We start from the raw sequence: 18180 nt of genomic DNA, 5'->3' as shown, positions 1-18180 counted from the left end.
GGTTTGGAGTGAGCTGATCAAAATTGAGCTACCAGCTGATCTCTACCTTTTATTTCTTCACAGAAGAAAGACTTTCATGTGTCATCTAAAAAAAAAAATACTTTGAGGGACCTCCCAATTCAGTTATGTTTTAGTGCAGTGTCATTTGGGGCAACTTAATTTCCCTGGTCATTAAGTAATACATGCAAGTGTTACAAAGGAGTGAGAAGTTTATTTTCTTCTATTCCAGTTTGTGAAGAGGAGCAGGACACTGGTCACTAGGGTGGTGAGGATTTCTCAGGTAGAGCCAGCCTTAATGTAGGTGAGGGAAATTAGTATTATTTGAAGTTGAAACATCAGCCTAGAAAACTAAGTGTTGAATCCTGTTTCCTCCCAGTATGGACCTGCTGAATTCTAAGAACAGAACTCATCTCAAATATGGAAATCCCAATGCTAATTGTGCTGATTTCACCTGAGAAAAAGCATCTTCCATTTTCTAATCAGATTCTGAAATTGGAAGCTAATTATACTGTGTGGAGTTATTTGTTTTGCAGGTGTGCAGTCATGATAAGATTGTGGCTCTGCCATTCTTCCCTCAGAGTCCTAAAAATTCTGATTCTGTATTTGCACAAAACCAGCTATGTTTGAGCTAAATACTGAGTGAAGGCACAGTAATTAAACCACAGATGGTGAGTTTGATAGTGGAATACTATCAAGAGGAAATACTATAGTTGAAAATTTTAAGTACCTTCTTCATTTATTCATCCAAAATTACGTGAGATTCTTGTTCCTAACCATATTCTTTGTCATAGTGGTCAACATTTCTTATTACTTGAGGTATGGTTCTCTGGAACTGCACTAGACTAGCAGGTGCAGAACAACCTACTCAGTGCAAGCCATGATTTATCTTAGCATTGAGTTTGAAAAATAACAAATGGTAACCCATTTGTTTCCAGCTTTTCTGTTTTGACAGAAAAAAAATTTTAAAAGCTGTTAACAGTGCCTTCTTGGTTAGCCAAAGCTAAAACTTTTTTTGTTCCTCAGTCTGTAGTCAGCAGTTATCATCACTAAGTTTCAGAGTAGGTACAGAAAAATTCCAAAGCACCATTATATTCATGGCAAAACAGACTTTTTTCCTCCCTCTCTTACCCTATGAGAGGCTAAATTCAGTAGTTTCCAAAGCATCCCTTTAAAATAGTCTGAAAGAGTAGTGAAGGCTCTTCTGTGAAGTACAGGAAATCCTTTACAACTCTATCTTAATAGCAGCAGGTTCAAAATAGGAACCTTGGGATTGACTTTCAGCACTTTCTGTGATGGAAACTTGATGGCGTAATTCAAGTGATTTAGATCACTGCTGTACTAAGTTTCTTTCCATCCCCTCAGACTATTTCCTTCTGCTCTACACTGAAGATCCTTGCATCCAGTTTACAGCAGTGGTCACTGTCCCCAAGTTTGTATTTCTGCAAGGGCACCTGATAAAGCAGTGCATGATGTCAACAGCTGTCTAAGAGCTTTCTGTCTGGTTTTGGCCAAGGCAAAACATGCAGTGGATTTCCTTTTTTTATTTGAATTGCCAGTGGCAGTGAGTGCTCAAGTGTAGTTCTCTGGGGGTTTGTCTGCAGTGAGATCTTTGGCAACATCACTGCCTTCAGCCTAGGAAAGACTGAAGAGGTGTGGATGTTGAGTAGTACCCCCTGCAAGTTTAGAAAAATGGGGCAATTCATTTCTGGAAAAATCTTGTTAAAACAGTACAGCAATCTATTAAACTCCTGTAATAGCACAGTTTATCTCATTTTCCAGTTATCTCCTAAAGCTCAGTTCTGTCATTCTCCAGTATTTCATTTGTAGGCTTGCTGATTGGTAGAAGGAGCTGATCTTGTGTAGAATATTCTTTCAAGTCAGCTTCTAAACCAGTATGGCTTTTTCTAATTCCTTGCTGAAATTTTCTTAGCCTATGACAAAATATGAATGTGAAAATTTACAGACCACGGTGGTTAATATTGTTACACTCTTTAAAGGGCTTGAATACATCATGTGTACACATGGAAACATTACATGGATTTCTGAGATTCTCATGAGTGATAAATACAATCACATCCCCCTCTGCTGGCAAAGCAGCAGAGCTCAGAGGTATGTGGTCCCTGCTTGAATCTGGCTGCAGTTAGGCTGCCCAGCCCTTGAGAAAAGCCTCTTCCACTGATTTTGGATGCTAAATTTACCTCATTCAGCCACAATATGTCATGTATGTCATTCCTGTGATGTACGGAGAATGTGAAAGCCTGGCTTGTATATAAATTAATTATCATAAACAGCTGCTGCTTTAAACAGAACTCTATGCAAAGTCAACACCAGAAAAGTCCCTCACTTCTAGTCAGACACCAGAATTTGTCAAACATTTCAACAACCACCATCCTTAGTTTGTTAAACCAGAATAACAGAGGAAAAAGCAAAGAGACATGAGGATTAAAACATTTTTGAGCAATTTTTGGAAGATCAGTAGTTTAATTTTAACAGGAATTTTTAAAGGCAATTTCCATGATGCATCGTTGCAGACCCTGATCAATTGTTTTAACCATACTGGTTCTAAACACATTTTTGTCTTCAATGAATTTCTCAAAGAGATAGATACCACCACCAACTCCAAAATAATGCACTTTGCTTGCCAAATACACACGGCCATTCCTATCCAGGAGCTGAGCCAGTGTATCATGCAAAGCACTGTAGTAGTCAGGATTATAGATGGTCTCAGAGGTGAGAATTATATCGTACTTTGAACAGGGTTTGCTGTTTAACAGGAGCTGGCTGACTTGAGACCACTCTCCAGAAAAAAATCTGCATCTGTTGAGCACATCAGGTGAGCCCTCTGCTTTCCTGGGCCTCTTTGAAGGAGGCTTGCTGGCTTTTCTGTCCTTGCCACTGCCCATCCTCCTGCCTTCACAGATACCATTGGCCACCACATTAGGCATGGTTATTTCATCAATCACTGTGCTGTTGTAGTCCTGAAAATGGACTCTGGCAGCTTCACCCTGTAAAGCAACAATTCCCAACAATCCAGCCCCACAGCCAAGATCCAATACAGTCTTGTTGGTAAATTCTATTTCAGCCTCAGAAAAGTAGTCCATGAGATCAAAGGTGCATTCCCAGATTTTCAGCCCTCCTTCGTAGACTCCTGGGATGAGATCAGAGTGAGAAGAAATACTTTTGGACACGATGCCTTCGCTGTCAGCATCACCCGAACACGTCATTTCCACTACAGACAGCTTTACATAAGACAGGCCCAATACTGTTTCCATGACTTTATTTTCCAATACTTTGTTGAGATCTTGGGGAATGCTGTGCTCCTTGGCAGCTTTCACACAGAGGTTTTTCTTCAAAGCTGCCTCATCCTGGTTCTTAGCAGCAGCCAGCTTCGGGCTGGGCTTTGCTGCAAGAGTGGCAGCTCCCCTGCTCTTTTCACTGGATTCCTGCTTGTGTTCTGGAGAGCACAGCAGTAAGTAGTGAGCATCCGCCTCACTGTTCTCATTTTCATCAACAGCAAAATCAAATCGAAAATCCATTTTCAGGAATAACAGTTTTTTAAAAGCTTAATTTATTACAGCCAAGCTGTACCTTTATGTAGGTATTGTTGCAGGACAGAGTATTTTGCTGGTGCAGTATCAGATATCTTGCCAAGAGCCAGGCGAACTGCTGCTGGAAATAAGAGTAGATAGTTTTATTTATCATTAATATCAGCACAAACCGTATAGTTGTAGCATCCTGATTTTCAATTCCAGGCTCCGGAAAGCCGTGGAGTCTCCCTCTCTGGAAACATTCCAAATCCACCTGGACGCGCCGCTGTGTCACCAGCTCTGGGGGACGCTGCCTTGGCGGGGGGGGTGGACCGGATGATCTCCAGAGCTCCCTTCCAACCCCAGCTATTCCGTAATTTTAAAAGCCCGCTCTCTAACCACTTAAATTTATTGAAACACAGCATCACAGCTGACGGCATCTCACATACCGGGCAAGGCAACTGAGACAGCCGCCAGCTCCGCTAAGACTCGCATTTCAGACTCCACGTTTCAGGGGGCGCAAACCCAACGCGCGGAGCGGTCCCCCTGCCGCGCAGGCCGGGCGAGGGGCTCCGGGAGCACTTCCCAGCCCGTTTATCCCCGCGCCGTGCCCGCACCCACACCCGGTGCCGCTCCGGGCCGTCCCCGCTGCTCCCGCCTGGAGCCGCTTCCGCTTCCTCGGGCGCGGGGCCTTGTGGGAGCGCGGGGCGCTTTCCCGCCGCTGCCCGCGCTGAGGGGAGCGCGGCCGCTGCCATGTCCCAGGCGGACCCCGAGCTGCTGCTGCGGGAGCTGGACGGCTGGGACGGGGAGCTCTGCCGCCGGGAGCTGCCCGCCGTGCTGCCCCGGCTCCTGATATCCTTCCCAGCAGGGCTCTGGGGGGGCTGTGGGAAAGGCACACGAGTGGTGTCGGAGGGGTGGCTGTGTGCGTCCTTCGGAGTTCCAGGATTCCACCGAATGTGTGTGAGGGAGAGCGGTGGGATCTTTGTGAGGGGCCGGGAATTTCGCTGGAGACGAGTACAGCCTTTCCCTGGAATAAAAGATTCAAAGAATCTGGAACATCGCGTGTGGTTCTTTTAGCACTGCAGTTAATTCCCCGACACACCTCTCACCTACCCACCCCCCCACCCCCCCCAAAGAAAATAAACAAAAGAAACCCAACTCCCTAAAAAAAACCAAACCACACACCACCGAAAAAAAAAAATAACCAAACCAAAAAACCCAGCCCTCAAGACTCACTCTCTAATACATTTTGGAAATACTTTGTTGATCCCGGCGGTACTCTGGGCTATCAGCCTGCGTTGGTTGTGGAGCATCCCCACAAATTTCAGAGGAACGTGAGACCGTGATAGAAGTCACTGTGGCTTCTGCAGGTGCTTTAGAGGTAGCCTCTATAGCAGGACAAGTTTGATTTTCTTTAACGTTTTTACTCAATGTATGAAGAATCTGAGGACTGGACTGAGCATATTCGTAAGTAATGGCTAAGAAGTGCCTCTTCCTGTGGAGCTCTGTATTGCACTTGCGTTAGAATCACTGCAGTGCTGAAAATACTGCTACAACTTTTCGGAGTCTCCAGCAATCCTGCTGGACCTTGCACGTTCCACTAACTGCATGTTGAATGAGCTTTATAAATGCCCTTAGAGAAGCTCTACATCTAAGGCTGCTTTTAGCTTTCTGCTACTTCTGATCTTTAAATGCACAAAAAAGGGGTGTTTTTTTATCTGGTGTTTTACTGTCTTTTGGGTTGTTATCTTCTAGGTGACAAACATGATGATTTACAGAAAATGAGGCTTATATGTAACTGTTTATGAGTGTTGCTGAAACTGTTACATTGCATATTATGTTGCATTATAAAATGTGCTACTATTTGCAGTTTGGAATGTGTCAAATACTGGATCTGTAGGCTGGCAGTTGTGCTTAGCCTTCAACTAAGTTTAGTCAGGCGTGCTGCTATTTTTGATGGGTTTGTGCGTGTTGGAGCTATTACAGTTACTTGGTTTTTCAGCTCATATATGTGTGTTTTCATGCATTTCAGATAAGGCAAATGCTCTGTTGCCTGTCTCAAAATCAAGTACCTGATTTGTTTTCTGCAGTTCTTTATTTCCTCTGGTAGTTTGCTGTATATTTCTGAGAATTACACATTGCAAATGTTTTTCTTTGCAGGTATTTTGAGGATCCTGACTGAAATGTTTTTGCCGCATATCAGCCTTGAAGACGTGGAACGAATTTTTTTCTCAAAAGTATTACCTAAGGTAGGACAGCTTCAGTTAACTGTGGAATTGTCTCAGTCTAGTGTTAGAACCTGCTTAGGCTGCAGTGATTCTTCTTTTGGGGTTGCTCAGTATCAATGGGATACAAAAATTGCAATGTACCCGTTAAGAGTTTCCACAGTGTTGTGTTGAATTGTTTCTGTGATTGTTCTCGTTCTTTACAGTAGGGAGAGAATCAAACATACAATGTTCTGCTTTCTGTATTCAGCAACAGCCTTGGGTTTTATTTCTTTCTGAGAAGATTGGGCTTTTTATAAAATGACCAAGGTGGAGAATTTTTAAGTGAGGGAGCTTCTCAGGACAAGTAACCTGAAGAAATCAACACTCCCATATCACGAATGTTGTGAAATTTGTGAATTAATATAGTGAGTAATCTTTTAGACCATACTGACTTCACACGTTTTCTTTTTTGATTAAATGATGGAGAATTTTATGCCATAGGTATATTAAAATCTGTGCTTGCATTTTAAATGAAATAAAGAGCTGCCAAATGACTGAATTAAGTTTCAAGACTCAGCTTGTCCATTTTAAGAAGCCAGTAAAAATGGCCACTAGATTTCCGTTTCTCTTATTTTATCTCAAGTAACAAATTTTTGGAGATTACGAGAAAATTGTCTCATAATAAGCATATCGTGAAAAAGGCTCACTGTTTATCCTGCATGTGTCTCACTGTCTTTGCAGTCTCAAAAGTAACACTCATCCAAAAACCTCAACTAAAGTAGAAATAGATGTTGTCTGCATGTCACAGCCTTTTTTTTAATGTATTCAAAATGTGAATAATCATTCTCAACAAGTATTTTTCTATGACATAAAATGAAAGTATTTTTTTTAAATTATGTGGCTTTAACTAAGTAAAAATGTTTGGTAGAATAATAGAATATATTGTATTTAATATATAAAATTAAATAATATGTAATAATATTTATTATACATTATATATAGATGATATATATTATTAATGAATAATAATATGCATTATATAATAATGTATAATAATATAATAATATATGTATAATAATATAACAATATAATAATATTATATGTAATATATATGATAATATATAATATATAAAATTATAATATATAATAATATATAATGTATATACTAATAATATATTATATAATAATAAAATAATTTTATATTAATAATGAATAATATATTTCAAGCAAATTAGCTGCAAAGCTTTTTTTTAGCAACAGATCTTTGAAAAAATAACAGCTAAAATGTCTTCTGTCTATAATATATACATGAAAATGGTTTTTGCTTCTTGTTATATCATGCTTTATGACTGAAATGCTGCAAAGTGTTTTCTGCTGCAAGTTCTCTCTGTGCCTCCCTGCCAAGGCAGCAAGCAGGTATAAAATGGTATTATTATTTGCGTGTGTGCCTTTGTAAGTGGAATGTTTCAGTTTTGTTGTGTTCTGCCAGACTCTACGGTTCTTTGATAACTTGATGTGTGAATTATCCAGCAAGGCCAAAGGACTGACCAGCCAGAGTACAGAGTTATGCAGTACTGTGAGGAATCTGCTACAGGCAAGTCCCGTCGCATAAGTTGTCAAAATAATGTTTACTTCACTCTTTGCTTTTACCTAAACTACTAGATTACTAATTACTAAATAGGTTTCAGAATGTTTTTGCCACCTACTGGTGGTTAAAATGTGATTTAATCTTCCTTTGTAGTTGAAGTTCAGTTAACATTTTGTGAATGATTTGATCACATCTAGCATCTGATGCTAATAATAATTTAAAAAAATAATCTCAAATTCTGCTCCAAGTCCCTCCTGCAGATGGAATGGGACTCCCCATATTTAAAGAGTGACCCTGGCCCCTGTTTATACATATGTCACTTCATTCTGAATTCTAACATTTTTGTAAATTGAGAGCAATAGTGAAAGAAATAAGGAGCTTTCACCAAGGGTATGGTATCAGAGAAAAGCTCTGGAGCTTCATTTGTCTTTACTTATTGGTGCAAATAGCAGTGAGCTTTAAATGCCATGAAAATCCAGGTGTATTTCAGCTGAGAAAAGATGCTTGTGGAGGTATTGCAGGAGTGACTGATGTTGTTCAGTTTTAATCTCAGGCGGTGGTGCAGCTGCTGGAGACGCTGACAGGCTGCGTGCGCTACGTGTGCTCGGTGCAGGAGCTGTCCCTGCAGAGCATCCGCTCCCTGCCTTCCTCCGTCCTCTGCGTGGTAAAGAGCACCTTCACACACTGCAAGGTAGGGCTCTGCTGGGAGCACAGAAATCCTGCTGCTCCTTGGCTTTTGGGAAACACTTTAGAAGAAGATCTTATTTTGAAATTATACTGTTGTTGAAGTATAGTTGTAAAGTGACCCCAGTGCGAGGAATAACGAGTTCTGACTCCGTGATTCAGAAGGTTGAACAATTGTTTTTTTGAGCTGTACTGTATTATACTAATATTATACTATATTACATGTTAAAGAGATAATATACTAAAGAATACTATATTAAAAGAGATACTAAAGAAAAACCCATGACTGTCTGAGACAGCCAGGACACAGCTTTGACCCAATGGCCAAGGAATCAAAACAACCTTCACCAGTGTCCAGTTAACAAATCACTTTGGGTAAACAATCTCCATAACACATTCCACATGTGCAAAACAACAGGAGCAGTGAATAGAGATAAGAATTGTTTTCTCTTCTTCTCTGAGGCTCTCACTGCCTTTCCCAGGAAAAATCCTGGGAGAGAGAATTGTGTCTCTCTCTGTTCAGAGAATGTAAATAGCATATTAAAATATTATTCTTTTAATTTTAGTTTTTAAATCATTATCAGAATGCACTCAGTGCACAAGTACAAAGATGATTTTTCAGCTGTCTGCCCAGCAAATATGACCTGCTGGTGAGAAGCTCAGACTGGGCTATTTCCATCCTTTGCATCAGTGTTAGCTGAACATTCTGCTCAGGAGCAGAGTGCTCTGAGAGATCTATGCAGTCCTGATGGCTACAGTATTTACAGAGCTACAAATGGCAAGTTCCAGAGTGGATTGAAAGTTGAGGTTAGCAGGTTTATGTTGGTTACAGTGAGCAGTGTGTATCAGTTTCAGATATGGACTGATCTGGATTTTCAGGTGCAATAGTAATTCCCTCTAAGCATTGAAAGTAAAACTAAGATTATCATAAGGACACACCAACTTTTGGTTGCCTTTCATCTTCACTTTTAATATTTCTTTCTTATGGGAACATTTACATCAGTTTTCCATGTCAGGACTCAAACTCTTTATGTAGTAATTTTAAAATGAAAGTATTGGCAAGTCCTTGGAATGCTACTTCCTTTGCTGCTGACATAGTCCTGTTTGGTTCAGAAATATGATCTCAGGTTCATACATGGAGGCCTGATCCAGAGCCCCCTAAACTCACAAGAGCCAGCCAGACCTCGTTAGTTTCCCACGAGCTGCAGGTGAACATATTGAGTGCTCAGGGGCTGTGTATTGAGTTAAAGTAGTGCATTTGTGCCTTGTTCTTTTTTTCCAGAGAAATGTATGGCAAAGCTCTTGGTGTTTTCTGCATGTGAAAAATCAGCCTGTGAGTCCTGAGCTCTTTTACAAACCTCTTCCTCCCCATTTCAGGATAGTGAATCAGTGTACTATGGGCACCTGCACTTAATTTCTGACCTCCTGCAATCCATGTTCAAGGAGACTTACTCCCTTCAGAAACAGCTGATGGAACTGGTTGATCTGATTTCCTTAGGCTCTGAGTCCACTGAAGATGACATCACATATATGGTGTCAGGTATACATGGATTTGATACTTTAATCTTGCTCAGTCTTTTTTTCTTTGGAGAGTATGTTTGAAATTTTAAAACAGGTTTCTGAGTGTGCTCAGTTCCTGCTGTCCTGACCAGCTTTTCAGAAGGCAGCATTTTGAACCTGAAGTATTTCCATTTTTCTCCTGAAGCTGTAGGAACGTTGTGTAGATTTGTAGGACAGGGACAGCACCTAAAAACTGAGCCATTTTCCTAATTCATGTCAGAGTGCTCATATTCTCTCAGTATTCCTTGGGATTGCTGTGAGCTCACAAATCTGATTTAACTCTGTTGCTGCTGCTGTTATTTCCTTAGTAATCCACACTGTGCTGGAGATCTGCTCTGTCATTTCCAATATGGACCACGCTCTTCATGCCAATACGTGGAAGTTCATAATCAAGTATGTAGCTAAACTCTTTGGGTTTTATTGTGGTGTAGTTTTAAATAACGAATGTCTCAAATGCTTTCTGCTCAGTTTCTAATAAAATTAAAATGAGAGAATTCAGGGTAGCTGTTTAGTAAGGAAATTTAGCTTGGAGGTTAATATTAAAGCACTGCCAGTGAAAGTAGGTAGGAATTGGTATGAAAAGCAATAGAAACTTGGCCATCTGTATTGCAGTGCAGAAGAAAATTTGCAATACTGTTGTCTGAGTGAGGAGCATTAAGAGGTCTAACCTGCAGTTCTGTAGATGTTTTTGCCTTGAGTTGGCTTTCTCAGACTTCCATCCTGCCTCAGCCCTGGGTTTCAGCCATGGCCATGGAGAGGGTTGTTCTCTCTGAGTTTCTGCTTCCAGTGTTCACGGATATTGCACCAATCGCTGCTGTATAAAAGGCTAAATAGAAGAATTAGTTATTTGGATTTGTAAGAACTCATTGCATGATGACTTCTGACAATTAAATACCTGGTTATATTCCTGTCTTTTCAGGCAAAGCCTGAAGCATCACTCCCTGCTGCAATGCCACCTGAAGCACAGTGACATCCTCAGTGGCCTGTGCAAGGACATTCTTCTTTCTTTTGACTCCTGTTTGCAGCTGGCTGAGCAAATGAAGGTGTCAGAAATACAGGTGAGTTAAAAGCTCCCAAAGCTGCCAGTGAACTTGAGGAGGAGAAATTCTTTCTGCTGTATTATTGCTTGGAGTAATTTGGTTTGGGTTTTTTGGGGTTTTCGTTATTTCATGACAGAATACCTTTGAAACCACATGAAAATGAGGCCCACAGCTTTGTGTAGATAGAGGATGTTTTAGTGAGACACTAAGTTTTCATTATACTATGTGAGAATTTTTCATTTCCTAAACTGACAATATCCCAAGGTCGGGCGAATCCTTAATGTTGTTCTGAAAGTGCTGAAGCATACATACTGAATATTTTTAAAGTTTTGCCGCCTTAGCTTTAGAGTCTGTAGAGAAACAAATGTGAAATAGGTTTTGAACACTGTTAGCAATCTAACTTCCTATTTTACTCTATAGTAATTACTCAATATTAACTTTTAAAACTGCTTCTTTTGGACAGGAGGGCACTGACTTCAGGCTGTTCCAGAAGACAGTGAAACTGTGCAGGTTCTTTGCTAACTCCCTTGTACACTACACCAAGGTAGGTTTTAATATTTCAATTCTATGTTAGTATTAAATTTAAGCCTCTGGTCTGCGGATGGAATCATTTTGTACTCTGTGATATCTTAATGATTTACAGCTATCCCATATGGGCAGTATAATTAACATCCCTGCATAACCTGCTTTAGTTCTTCCACCTGTAAATACTCACAAGCCTGTGCAGGGTTACTGCTGGAGTTTCCCAGAAAAATCAACAGGTTGTTTCACGCAGTGGCACTGAGGAGTTGGTAGGAGATGTGCAGTAATTCGTGTAATTAATCATGGATTTTATTTTAAAAGTATCACTCAAAATTGATGGCTTTTGCAGGAATTTCGTGCCTGCCTCTCTGATTCCTGTTCTCAGTTACATCAGCTCTTTCTTCAGATATACAGGTATGTGAAGTACAAATAATTGATTATTGATAGTATCTTTATAACATTTCAAAATTACATTATTAAATTACAAATATTTGGAGATGTGAATATGCACTTCTCGTTCCAGAGTTGTTGCCATCTTTTTCATGTACAGAAAGCTGAAATATTTTAATAAATAAATATTTAAATATTTAACTATTTAATTTTAATAAATAAAGTGGTTTAGTGTTTTATAGTTACCCTAAACCCCATTCTTGATCAATACTGTGCATGTCCCATAATGCCAAACCATTAACTTCTTTGCAACTATTTATGCAAGATTTATTAACAAATTATGTGTAGGATATGCAGAAAAAAAAAATCTACAACTAAATGCAGGTGTCAGCAGTGCCTTTTGACAGATTGTTTCTAGTTGAAGACAAAGTTTGGAAAAATTTGTCCTGGAGAAAGAGGGGATCAGAAGCAGAGTGTCCTGAAATTTTTCGTAACTTTACTGTTGTGTTAATAATCTAGTGGAATCTCACAGGAGGACTCTGGTTCTCCTGGAAGCAGATGCTCTTATAATGCTGCACTTTTAAATGTCTGCAAGTGGTTTATCACTTTCCTTTTAAAAAGATTGGTTGCTGCAGTGGTGGGGAAGCACAAGAGAATCCAGACTTTGTAGTAATAATTGTTTATTGTCTGAAATCAGAGGGCTGATTCCAGCCCTTTGTTGGAATTCAAACCAGGCTCTGTGGTGAGATGTGCACCTGAGTTCACTGCATGTTCCACTGCAAGATTGGGTGGATAATTTTTATGAGTTGCTTCTTCTAAGTTTTCTCCCCTTGTAGGTTTTTCCCAGGTGGAAGATTGTAAACTTTTACTTATTCAGGGAAACTGAGTGGGATTTTTGAGTAGGAAAGCAGCATTTTTACAGTTCACTTTATGAGCTGCAAGAGTAGGTTTTAATTTCATGATCTCTTGCTTTATTCTCATATTGGTTCTTCTTTCTTTTATTGCCCAAAGTGTTTTTTTTCCTCTTCAGAGAAGCTGTGATACCCTTTTGGGGTCATGTGTTAAGTTAGTGCTGTAATATTTATGGCTGTAAAATCATGTATAAAGGCATTTTTCTTGGCTTTTCCCTTTCACTTGACTCTTTGTGATCTGATATGTGTCTTCTGAGAGATGTTATGTATTTTACACACATTTTGTGTGAGCTTGTAAGGTTTTCTTTAAATGTTTAGTAAAGTACTGGATTGTGATGCTCATTTTAAAGGCTGGATGCAGAGTTGTAACTCTTGGGCTATAACAGATATTCTAAAATGGGGAGCCTTTTCTGTCTTTTATTTCACAGGAACAAGGAAATAATGAATTTGCCTTTTTGTCGTTCTTTTGGAGAAAAAAAATGCTACTGAGAATATTTAACTGCTTTTTTTTTCTTTCCATTCCCCCTCAGCAAATTTCCTCCCAGTCTTTATGCTCCAGAGATCTTGGAAGTTCATCAAGATGAAATATCCCAGGTTTTTCTTATGGCTCTGGACCCTCTCATCACCCAGCTCCTTCCCTTTAGTCCTTTCATGGAACGAGTGTTGAGTGAAAATTTAGGTGGGTTGAAAGTACAATCCCAGTGCTGTCTGAGGGATCAGCATTGACATTTTGACTTTCTGCACCATAATATTCTGTACTCCCTTGCTTGTCTCTGGTTCTTCCATAAGTGCTGTGATAGAGCTGATTGCCTGCTCACTTGGATGGATTTTATAACAGATAGTTTATGTTGTTGCTGGATTCATGTTTTCCAGAGTTCTGATAGCAACTGCGCTGTTAACAGAAATCCTGTCAATTCTGCTCTTTTGCATAATTTCAATCCACATTTGCCACAAACTTTCGAAGTAAGATGGATTTTTTCTGCTGTTCTTTTTTCCCTTAAAGTAAGTATTTTCTGTGAAAAGTAGCATGCCTTTAAACTGGGAAAATATCAGCTTTTTGTTTCAACAAGCTCCTCTTGATTTCTGCCCTGACCGACATCTGAGGTAGCTCATCAGTTTGCCTCTACACTTGCTTAAAAGCCAGTTTACACACACAGTAAATATATCCAGGCAACTTACTTCACACTTGAAACCCAAACTTCTACAGGTCTCCCTCCTGAGCAGCAGCTGCCCCAGTGTCTCCTCCTGCTTACCATCATGGACAAGCTGTCCTCTCAGCCAGAAGAAGTGCAAACTCTCTGGAACACAGGAAAAAGGTACAAAATAGGTTTTTGTTGTAGTTCTTCACCACAGCAGTCGTTCCCTGCAGAAAAACAAAAGGGCTCAGCTGCTGGAGCTTCCTTTGCAACTGAACTTGGAAAATTGTCACTATGGATTTCCATCCCTATGCCAAGACTAACAGGATCTGATGTTCATTGCCTCAGGAGTGAAGGATACAGAGACAGAGATGTCTTTGTTTTTTCAGGGAAGGAGTGGTATTTAGAGTACTTGTAGGTTAGGAATAAGGCTATGGATGTAATTTGTTGATACTTCACTAAGTTAAAGTCTCGCACTTTTATGCCTGAACCCTCTAATAATCACCTGAATTGGTAAAAGAGGAAGGCAGCAGCATAAATCTGGTGTAAAAGCACTGAAGTTACTGCTATATTTTCTGGCTGAAGACAAAGATTTTGTAATACCAGTGTTGCTTGCAGGATTTGGGACTTACATATCTGTAACTGAACTGTTCTCTTTTTTGGTTTTTTTTTTCCTTTCCCCTTGCAGCCTGTCTTTGTTTTCAGCTCTCTTCCTCAGTTTCCAGCAGTGTTGTGGGGAGCTTTCTCTCCCTGTCTGTTTGCCACTGGTGGTCAGTACGGGACAGCCAGCAGTTCCCATCACCCTCTATCACTATGTGTGTGTCCACCTGTGCTCCTTCATTGCTTCCACACTCCCATCACACTTCCCTCAGCTGGTAAGATTGGGTTTTGCTTATCAATTCTTCAGCTGTTGTGATGCATAGGTGCTACTTAAAAGGAATGGGTTCTTTCAAATGATGTGGCTCTGAAAAGATGCTCAGAGAGAACCATCTCAGAGATGGTTTTGTAGAGATCAGCTGTGACACAGTTGCATGGCTGGAGTTCAGTTGCACAGCAAATGTCACTTTCGGGAAAGGGGAAAAAGTTCTTGAGGACCTCAGTGGTCTTCGCAATTTTTATTCTCTTTCAGACCAGGGAAGGTCAGGTTGTTATAAAAGTTTAGTACTTTCTTTTCTGTGGTATTCAGACTGTGATAATTTTCCTGTTTCTCCTCAGGAGCGTGCCCTGCTGGAAGCTGTGCTGGGTTCCAGTATGATCACATCTCTGCTAGCAGTGGACTCGTGGTGCTTCCTTGCGCGGTAACATGCTCCTAGTACAAGTCAAGCAGGTTTTCCACAGATCCAGTTCATTCTGTTGTTGTTGTACATAATTTGCAGCTTGCTTGAGAGAGATTTTTGTGAGATAGAATCATCCCAGACTTGGATTATTTTCATATACAGAACATATTTTGAAAATTGGGAGTAGAAATGGCTCAGCCATTTTTATGTTGTTGCAAGCAAGAGGAACATAGCTTCTCTCTTTAATAACTGATTTTTGAAATGGTTGTCTCACGTAAATTGTGTCTCTGCAAATCGAGTTTAAATGTGTTAGAGGAAATTGCAATTTCTCAGACCAGATTTATGATACTTAGTCTGTAGAAGAATGGGAAGTACAGATTCACAAGCTGCTGTCTCTCATGTTTCAGGTATGGAACAGCTGAGCTGTGTGCTCACCACGTTAACGTGATTGCCCACTTGGTAAGAACCACAGTGATGTTTTCCTTTTGGAACCAGTTTTAATCTTGAGTGTTACTAGCAAAGATTCAAATGGGAGATTGTGTCAGTTCTTCAAATTGGCTTAGTAATTAGCAGCAGCAATATAGTGAAAATATAAACCAGTGTGCCCTGCTTATTTTATTTACAGTGTTACTGCTGTGATCCCACATAGCAACTCAGAATATCCTGTACAGAATTTGTTTGCTCAGTGGTGATTTTTCCCTCAGTGTAATGAGGTGCATTACTCTTTTATCCTAATGCAGGTGAAGGCTTGGCCCAGTGACTGCTGCCAGGTCCCTGCCCTGGGCGTGCTGCTGAGGCGAATGCTGTTCCTGATGGCCCCAGAGCATCAGGCAAGTACAGCACCAGCATCTGCTGTTGTCAGTAGAAGAGATTTGAATCGGTGCCCTGTGTTCAAATATTCCCTTTCAGTTCTGGAGAAGTGACAAGATGATGAGTGCTCACTTGCTGCACTTGTTATTGTACTTGTTATTAGTTAGTCTAAGTCATTAAGTCACTAAGTTATTTCTTATTGTGGGTCCCACTTTGTGCAGATGTGCTCTTTAAAACAAGAAAAGCACATTGACCTTTCTAAGAGTCTTGCTGGGTAGCAATAAAGCCTTTTTTTTGACAAAGTATGAAAACAGCACATCTCCCCAGATTGGCTGAAACTGTATCCTGTCATTGCACCTGTGACATCTGTGAGTGTTCTCGTGACATCAGGTGTCAAGGGGAGTGTCCTGTCCTGCCAGTGCCTCTCTGTGTATCCTGGAGGGGCTGAAGCCCTCTCTTCTACTCACTGGGGCCATTGCTTCAAGCAGCTGAAAGAGTCAGTTGCTTAATCATTCTGATGTCCTGTATGTGACAAGGGAGGTGGCAGTTTCTAAATGTTTTTCATATAAAAAGATGGATTTTATTGAAATACTTCACACAAATTGTTTCACATAATTAATCTCAAGCAAACCAGCAGTGCATTTTGGTTTCTCATCTTTCAGGCTATAAAATTGTTTTCTGGTCTGTTTTGTTTCTATTGGCTTTTGTTTCCAGGTAGAATTTGCTCATGAGTTTCCCCCTGAAGAAGTGGAGAACTTGGCTGTGTGGCAGCACGTGTCCCTCAGAGCCCTGAATCCTGACCTCAGGGCACAAGTGGCATCTCAGCTGTGCTCGGCAGGGCTCGCACGGTGCCAGCAGTGGCTGAGCAGCAGCCGTGCCTTGGGAGGGCTCCCACCTGTGGTAAGGAGATCTGCTTCTCTCTGGAAAAAGGAATGAACTGTAGTTTTTCAAACTACCAGGGTTCTGTTGCTGTCACCTCAGTTCTGTTATTCAGTCTGTTGCACAGCTTTTTGCCATGCCTAGCTGCCATATGCATAAGCGAGAACTCTCATTTTAATGTTTTCTTGTAGCATGCAGCACCTTAGGACCTCTGCTGTGCTAGTGGAGGCTCTGTGATTCTCTGGTTATTCTAGTTGTTGTTTGCTCTCTGGCTGAGCAGATGTATTTTTCTTCAGAATTTCTGATTTATGCTGTACCTTAGCATGCAATGCCCCTTCAGTTTTAAAGTCCTGGCTGGTTTTGTGCAGCATCAGATCTTAAAGATGCTCACTGGCCTCTTTGATGAGGGAATGTGAGAAACCGGAGGCTTCCACATGAAGTGTCTGCTGCCAGAATTCTCCTGCCACTGCAGCAAATCACCTGCAGAGTGTGTGAAACTCACAGGAGTAGTGGACGGTTTCCCAGCTCTGCAATCTTTGTTGGCTGCTCTCCTGCTGGATTAGCTGTTCTGTACACCTGAGGCAGCACATTGGGCTTCTTTCCACCTTGTATCATTTTAGATGTTTCATATGAGCCTGGGATTTTGGGTTGGTTTTCATGTAATGTGTTTTTGTTGGTCTTACATATTTTTTCCTCCTAGAACACTGCCCTGTCTGTCCTGCTGGCTGCAAGCAGTTCTTCTGATGCCCCTCTGGAGGCAGAGCTCAAGACATCTGTCTTGGCAGTGCTCAGTCAGTTCTGGTCTTTTCTCCAGGCTAAGCAGGTAAGAGAGTTTGCTGCTCCAGCAGTGAAAGCATGTCTTGGAGAGGCTGGTGCTGTTTCCTCAGGCTGTTGTTACTCATTTGTTTGACTTGGATTGGACTGTTTCAGTAGTGTATCAGTGCTGCCCATCTGCTCTCAGCTGGTTTTTCTGTAGGGCAGGCATGAGCTCTGGGAGCCTTGAGTTTGAATTTCCTGAATGTTACATATATGGTTCCTTGTTACTCCATCTGTTACTCAGTGTCACATTCAGACTTGCTCAAGGAGAAGCCTGAAATACCATATTTTGCTTTGTACCAGTTACGAATTCAGTGTATTTAAAATATTCATCAGAATGTGACCAGAACTCAGGGTGGTTTGATTAGAGCACAGCCCAGCACGTGGAGACACACAGGGCCAATCACCCTCCTCCCAAGGTGGTCAGGCAGTGTCCTTGTGACCTGTTCGTGGCTGCAGCTGCATATAGGAAAGGAAAAAAGGATTGTCAGGGTTTTCATGCTCCAGATTAGACAAGAAAGTTTGAGAGTGGGAGTGAAGAGCCAACAATGTGCCCCTTCAGAGGTCTTTTCAAACCTCAGCCATTCTGTGAGGACATTTGGCAACTGAAAGTGAAAAGAAATAGTTCAGATCACCTCTAGGTGCCTATTTTAGTGAGTGATGGAAGGAGAGGAGGGTTACGAAATGTTCTTCACAAAAATCAAAGAAAATAGTCTCATAAAATATGACTACCAAGAAATACTGATATGATTGTTTCAATATTTTCTTTGCTGCTTACAATGCAATGTTTTACATGTGTGAAGTCAGGCTAACAATTTTGGAACGCTGCTATA

General features: G+C 40.9%; 2 protein-coding genes and 1 long non-coding RNA gene across 6 annotated transcripts in view; 1 reads left to right on the top strand and 2 right to left on the bottom strand.

Annotated features, from left to right (window-relative positions):
* Positions 1 to 2461: 2461 nt before the first annotated feature.
* Positions 2462 to 4118, bottom strand: METTL18 (methyltransferase like 18). Of its 2 annotated transcripts, none has more exons than XM_038143739.1 (3): positions 3977 to 4118; positions 3589 to 3669; positions 2462 to 3454 (listed from the first exon to the last, which is right to left on the bottom strand). In XM_038143739.1, the coding sequence occupies exons 1-3, from the start codon at positions 4020 to 4022 to the stop codon at positions 2487 to 2489; spliced, it is 1095 nt and encodes a 364-aa protein (XP_037999667.1). In that variant the 5' UTR covers positions 4023 to 4118; the 3' UTR covers positions 2462 to 2486. The 2 variants fall into 2 exon arrangements, with proteins under 2 accessions (XP_037999667.1, XP_037999668.1); XM_038143740.1 differs by having other exon boundaries at positions 3589 to 3666.
* A 138-nt stretch (positions 4119 to 4256) lies between these two features.
* The window catches only part of C8H1orf112 (chromosome 8 C1orf112 homolog), a 28335-nt gene continuing 14411 nt past the window's right edge, over positions 4257 to 18180 (top strand). For all 3 annotated transcript variants that reach the window (XM_038143738.1, XM_038143737.1, XM_038143736.1), the window contains exons 1-18: positions 4257 to 4379; positions 4955 to 4994; positions 5688 to 5776; positions 7224 to 7328; positions 7876 to 8013; positions 9384 to 9546; positions 9875 to 9959; positions 10486 to 10624; positions 11070 to 11150; positions 11478 to 11542; positions 12960 to 13108; positions 13637 to 13745; positions 14254 to 14440; positions 14781 to 14863; positions 15250 to 15301; positions 15583 to 15672; positions 16367 to 16552; positions 17232 to 17354. In XM_038143738.1, the coding sequence (XP_037999666.1) occupies positions 4281 to 4379; positions 4955 to 4994; positions 5688 to 5776; positions 7224 to 7328; positions 7876 to 8013; positions 9384 to 9546; positions 9875 to 9959; positions 10486 to 10624; positions 11070 to 11150; positions 11478 to 11542; positions 12960 to 13108; positions 13637 to 13745; positions 14254 to 14440; positions 14781 to 14863; positions 15250 to 15301; positions 15583 to 15672; positions 16367 to 16552; positions 17232 to 17354 (1983 nt within the window). In that variant the 5' untranslated portion in view covers positions 4257 to 4280. The remainder of the gene's footprint in view (positions 4380 to 4954; positions 4995 to 5687; positions 5777 to 7223; positions 7329 to 7875; positions 8014 to 9383; positions 9547 to 9874; positions 9960 to 10485; positions 10625 to 11069; positions 11151 to 11477; positions 11543 to 12959; positions 13109 to 13636; positions 13746 to 14253; positions 14441 to 14780; positions 14864 to 15249; positions 15302 to 15582; positions 15673 to 16366; positions 16553 to 17231; positions 17355 to 18180) is intronic.
* Positions 4389 to 14242, bottom strand: LOC119703660. Its single transcript, XR_005257684.1, has 3 exons — positions 13683 to 14242; positions 10235 to 10392; positions 4389 to 4554 (listed from the first exon to the last, which is right to left on the bottom strand). It is a non-coding gene; the product is annotated as an uncharacterized LOC119703660 (long non-coding RNA).

Source organism: Motacilla alba, chromosome 8 (genome assembly GCF_015832195.1).
Source record: "Motacilla alba alba isolate MOTALB_02 chromosome 8, Motacilla_alba_V1.0_pri, whole genome shotgun sequence".
In the NCBI taxonomy this organism is placed as follows: Eukaryota; Metazoa; Chordata; class Aves; order Passeriformes; family Motacillidae; genus Motacilla; species Motacilla alba.
Note: the sequence above shows the minus strand (reverse complement) of the source record. Positions and strands in the feature narration are given on the sequence as shown.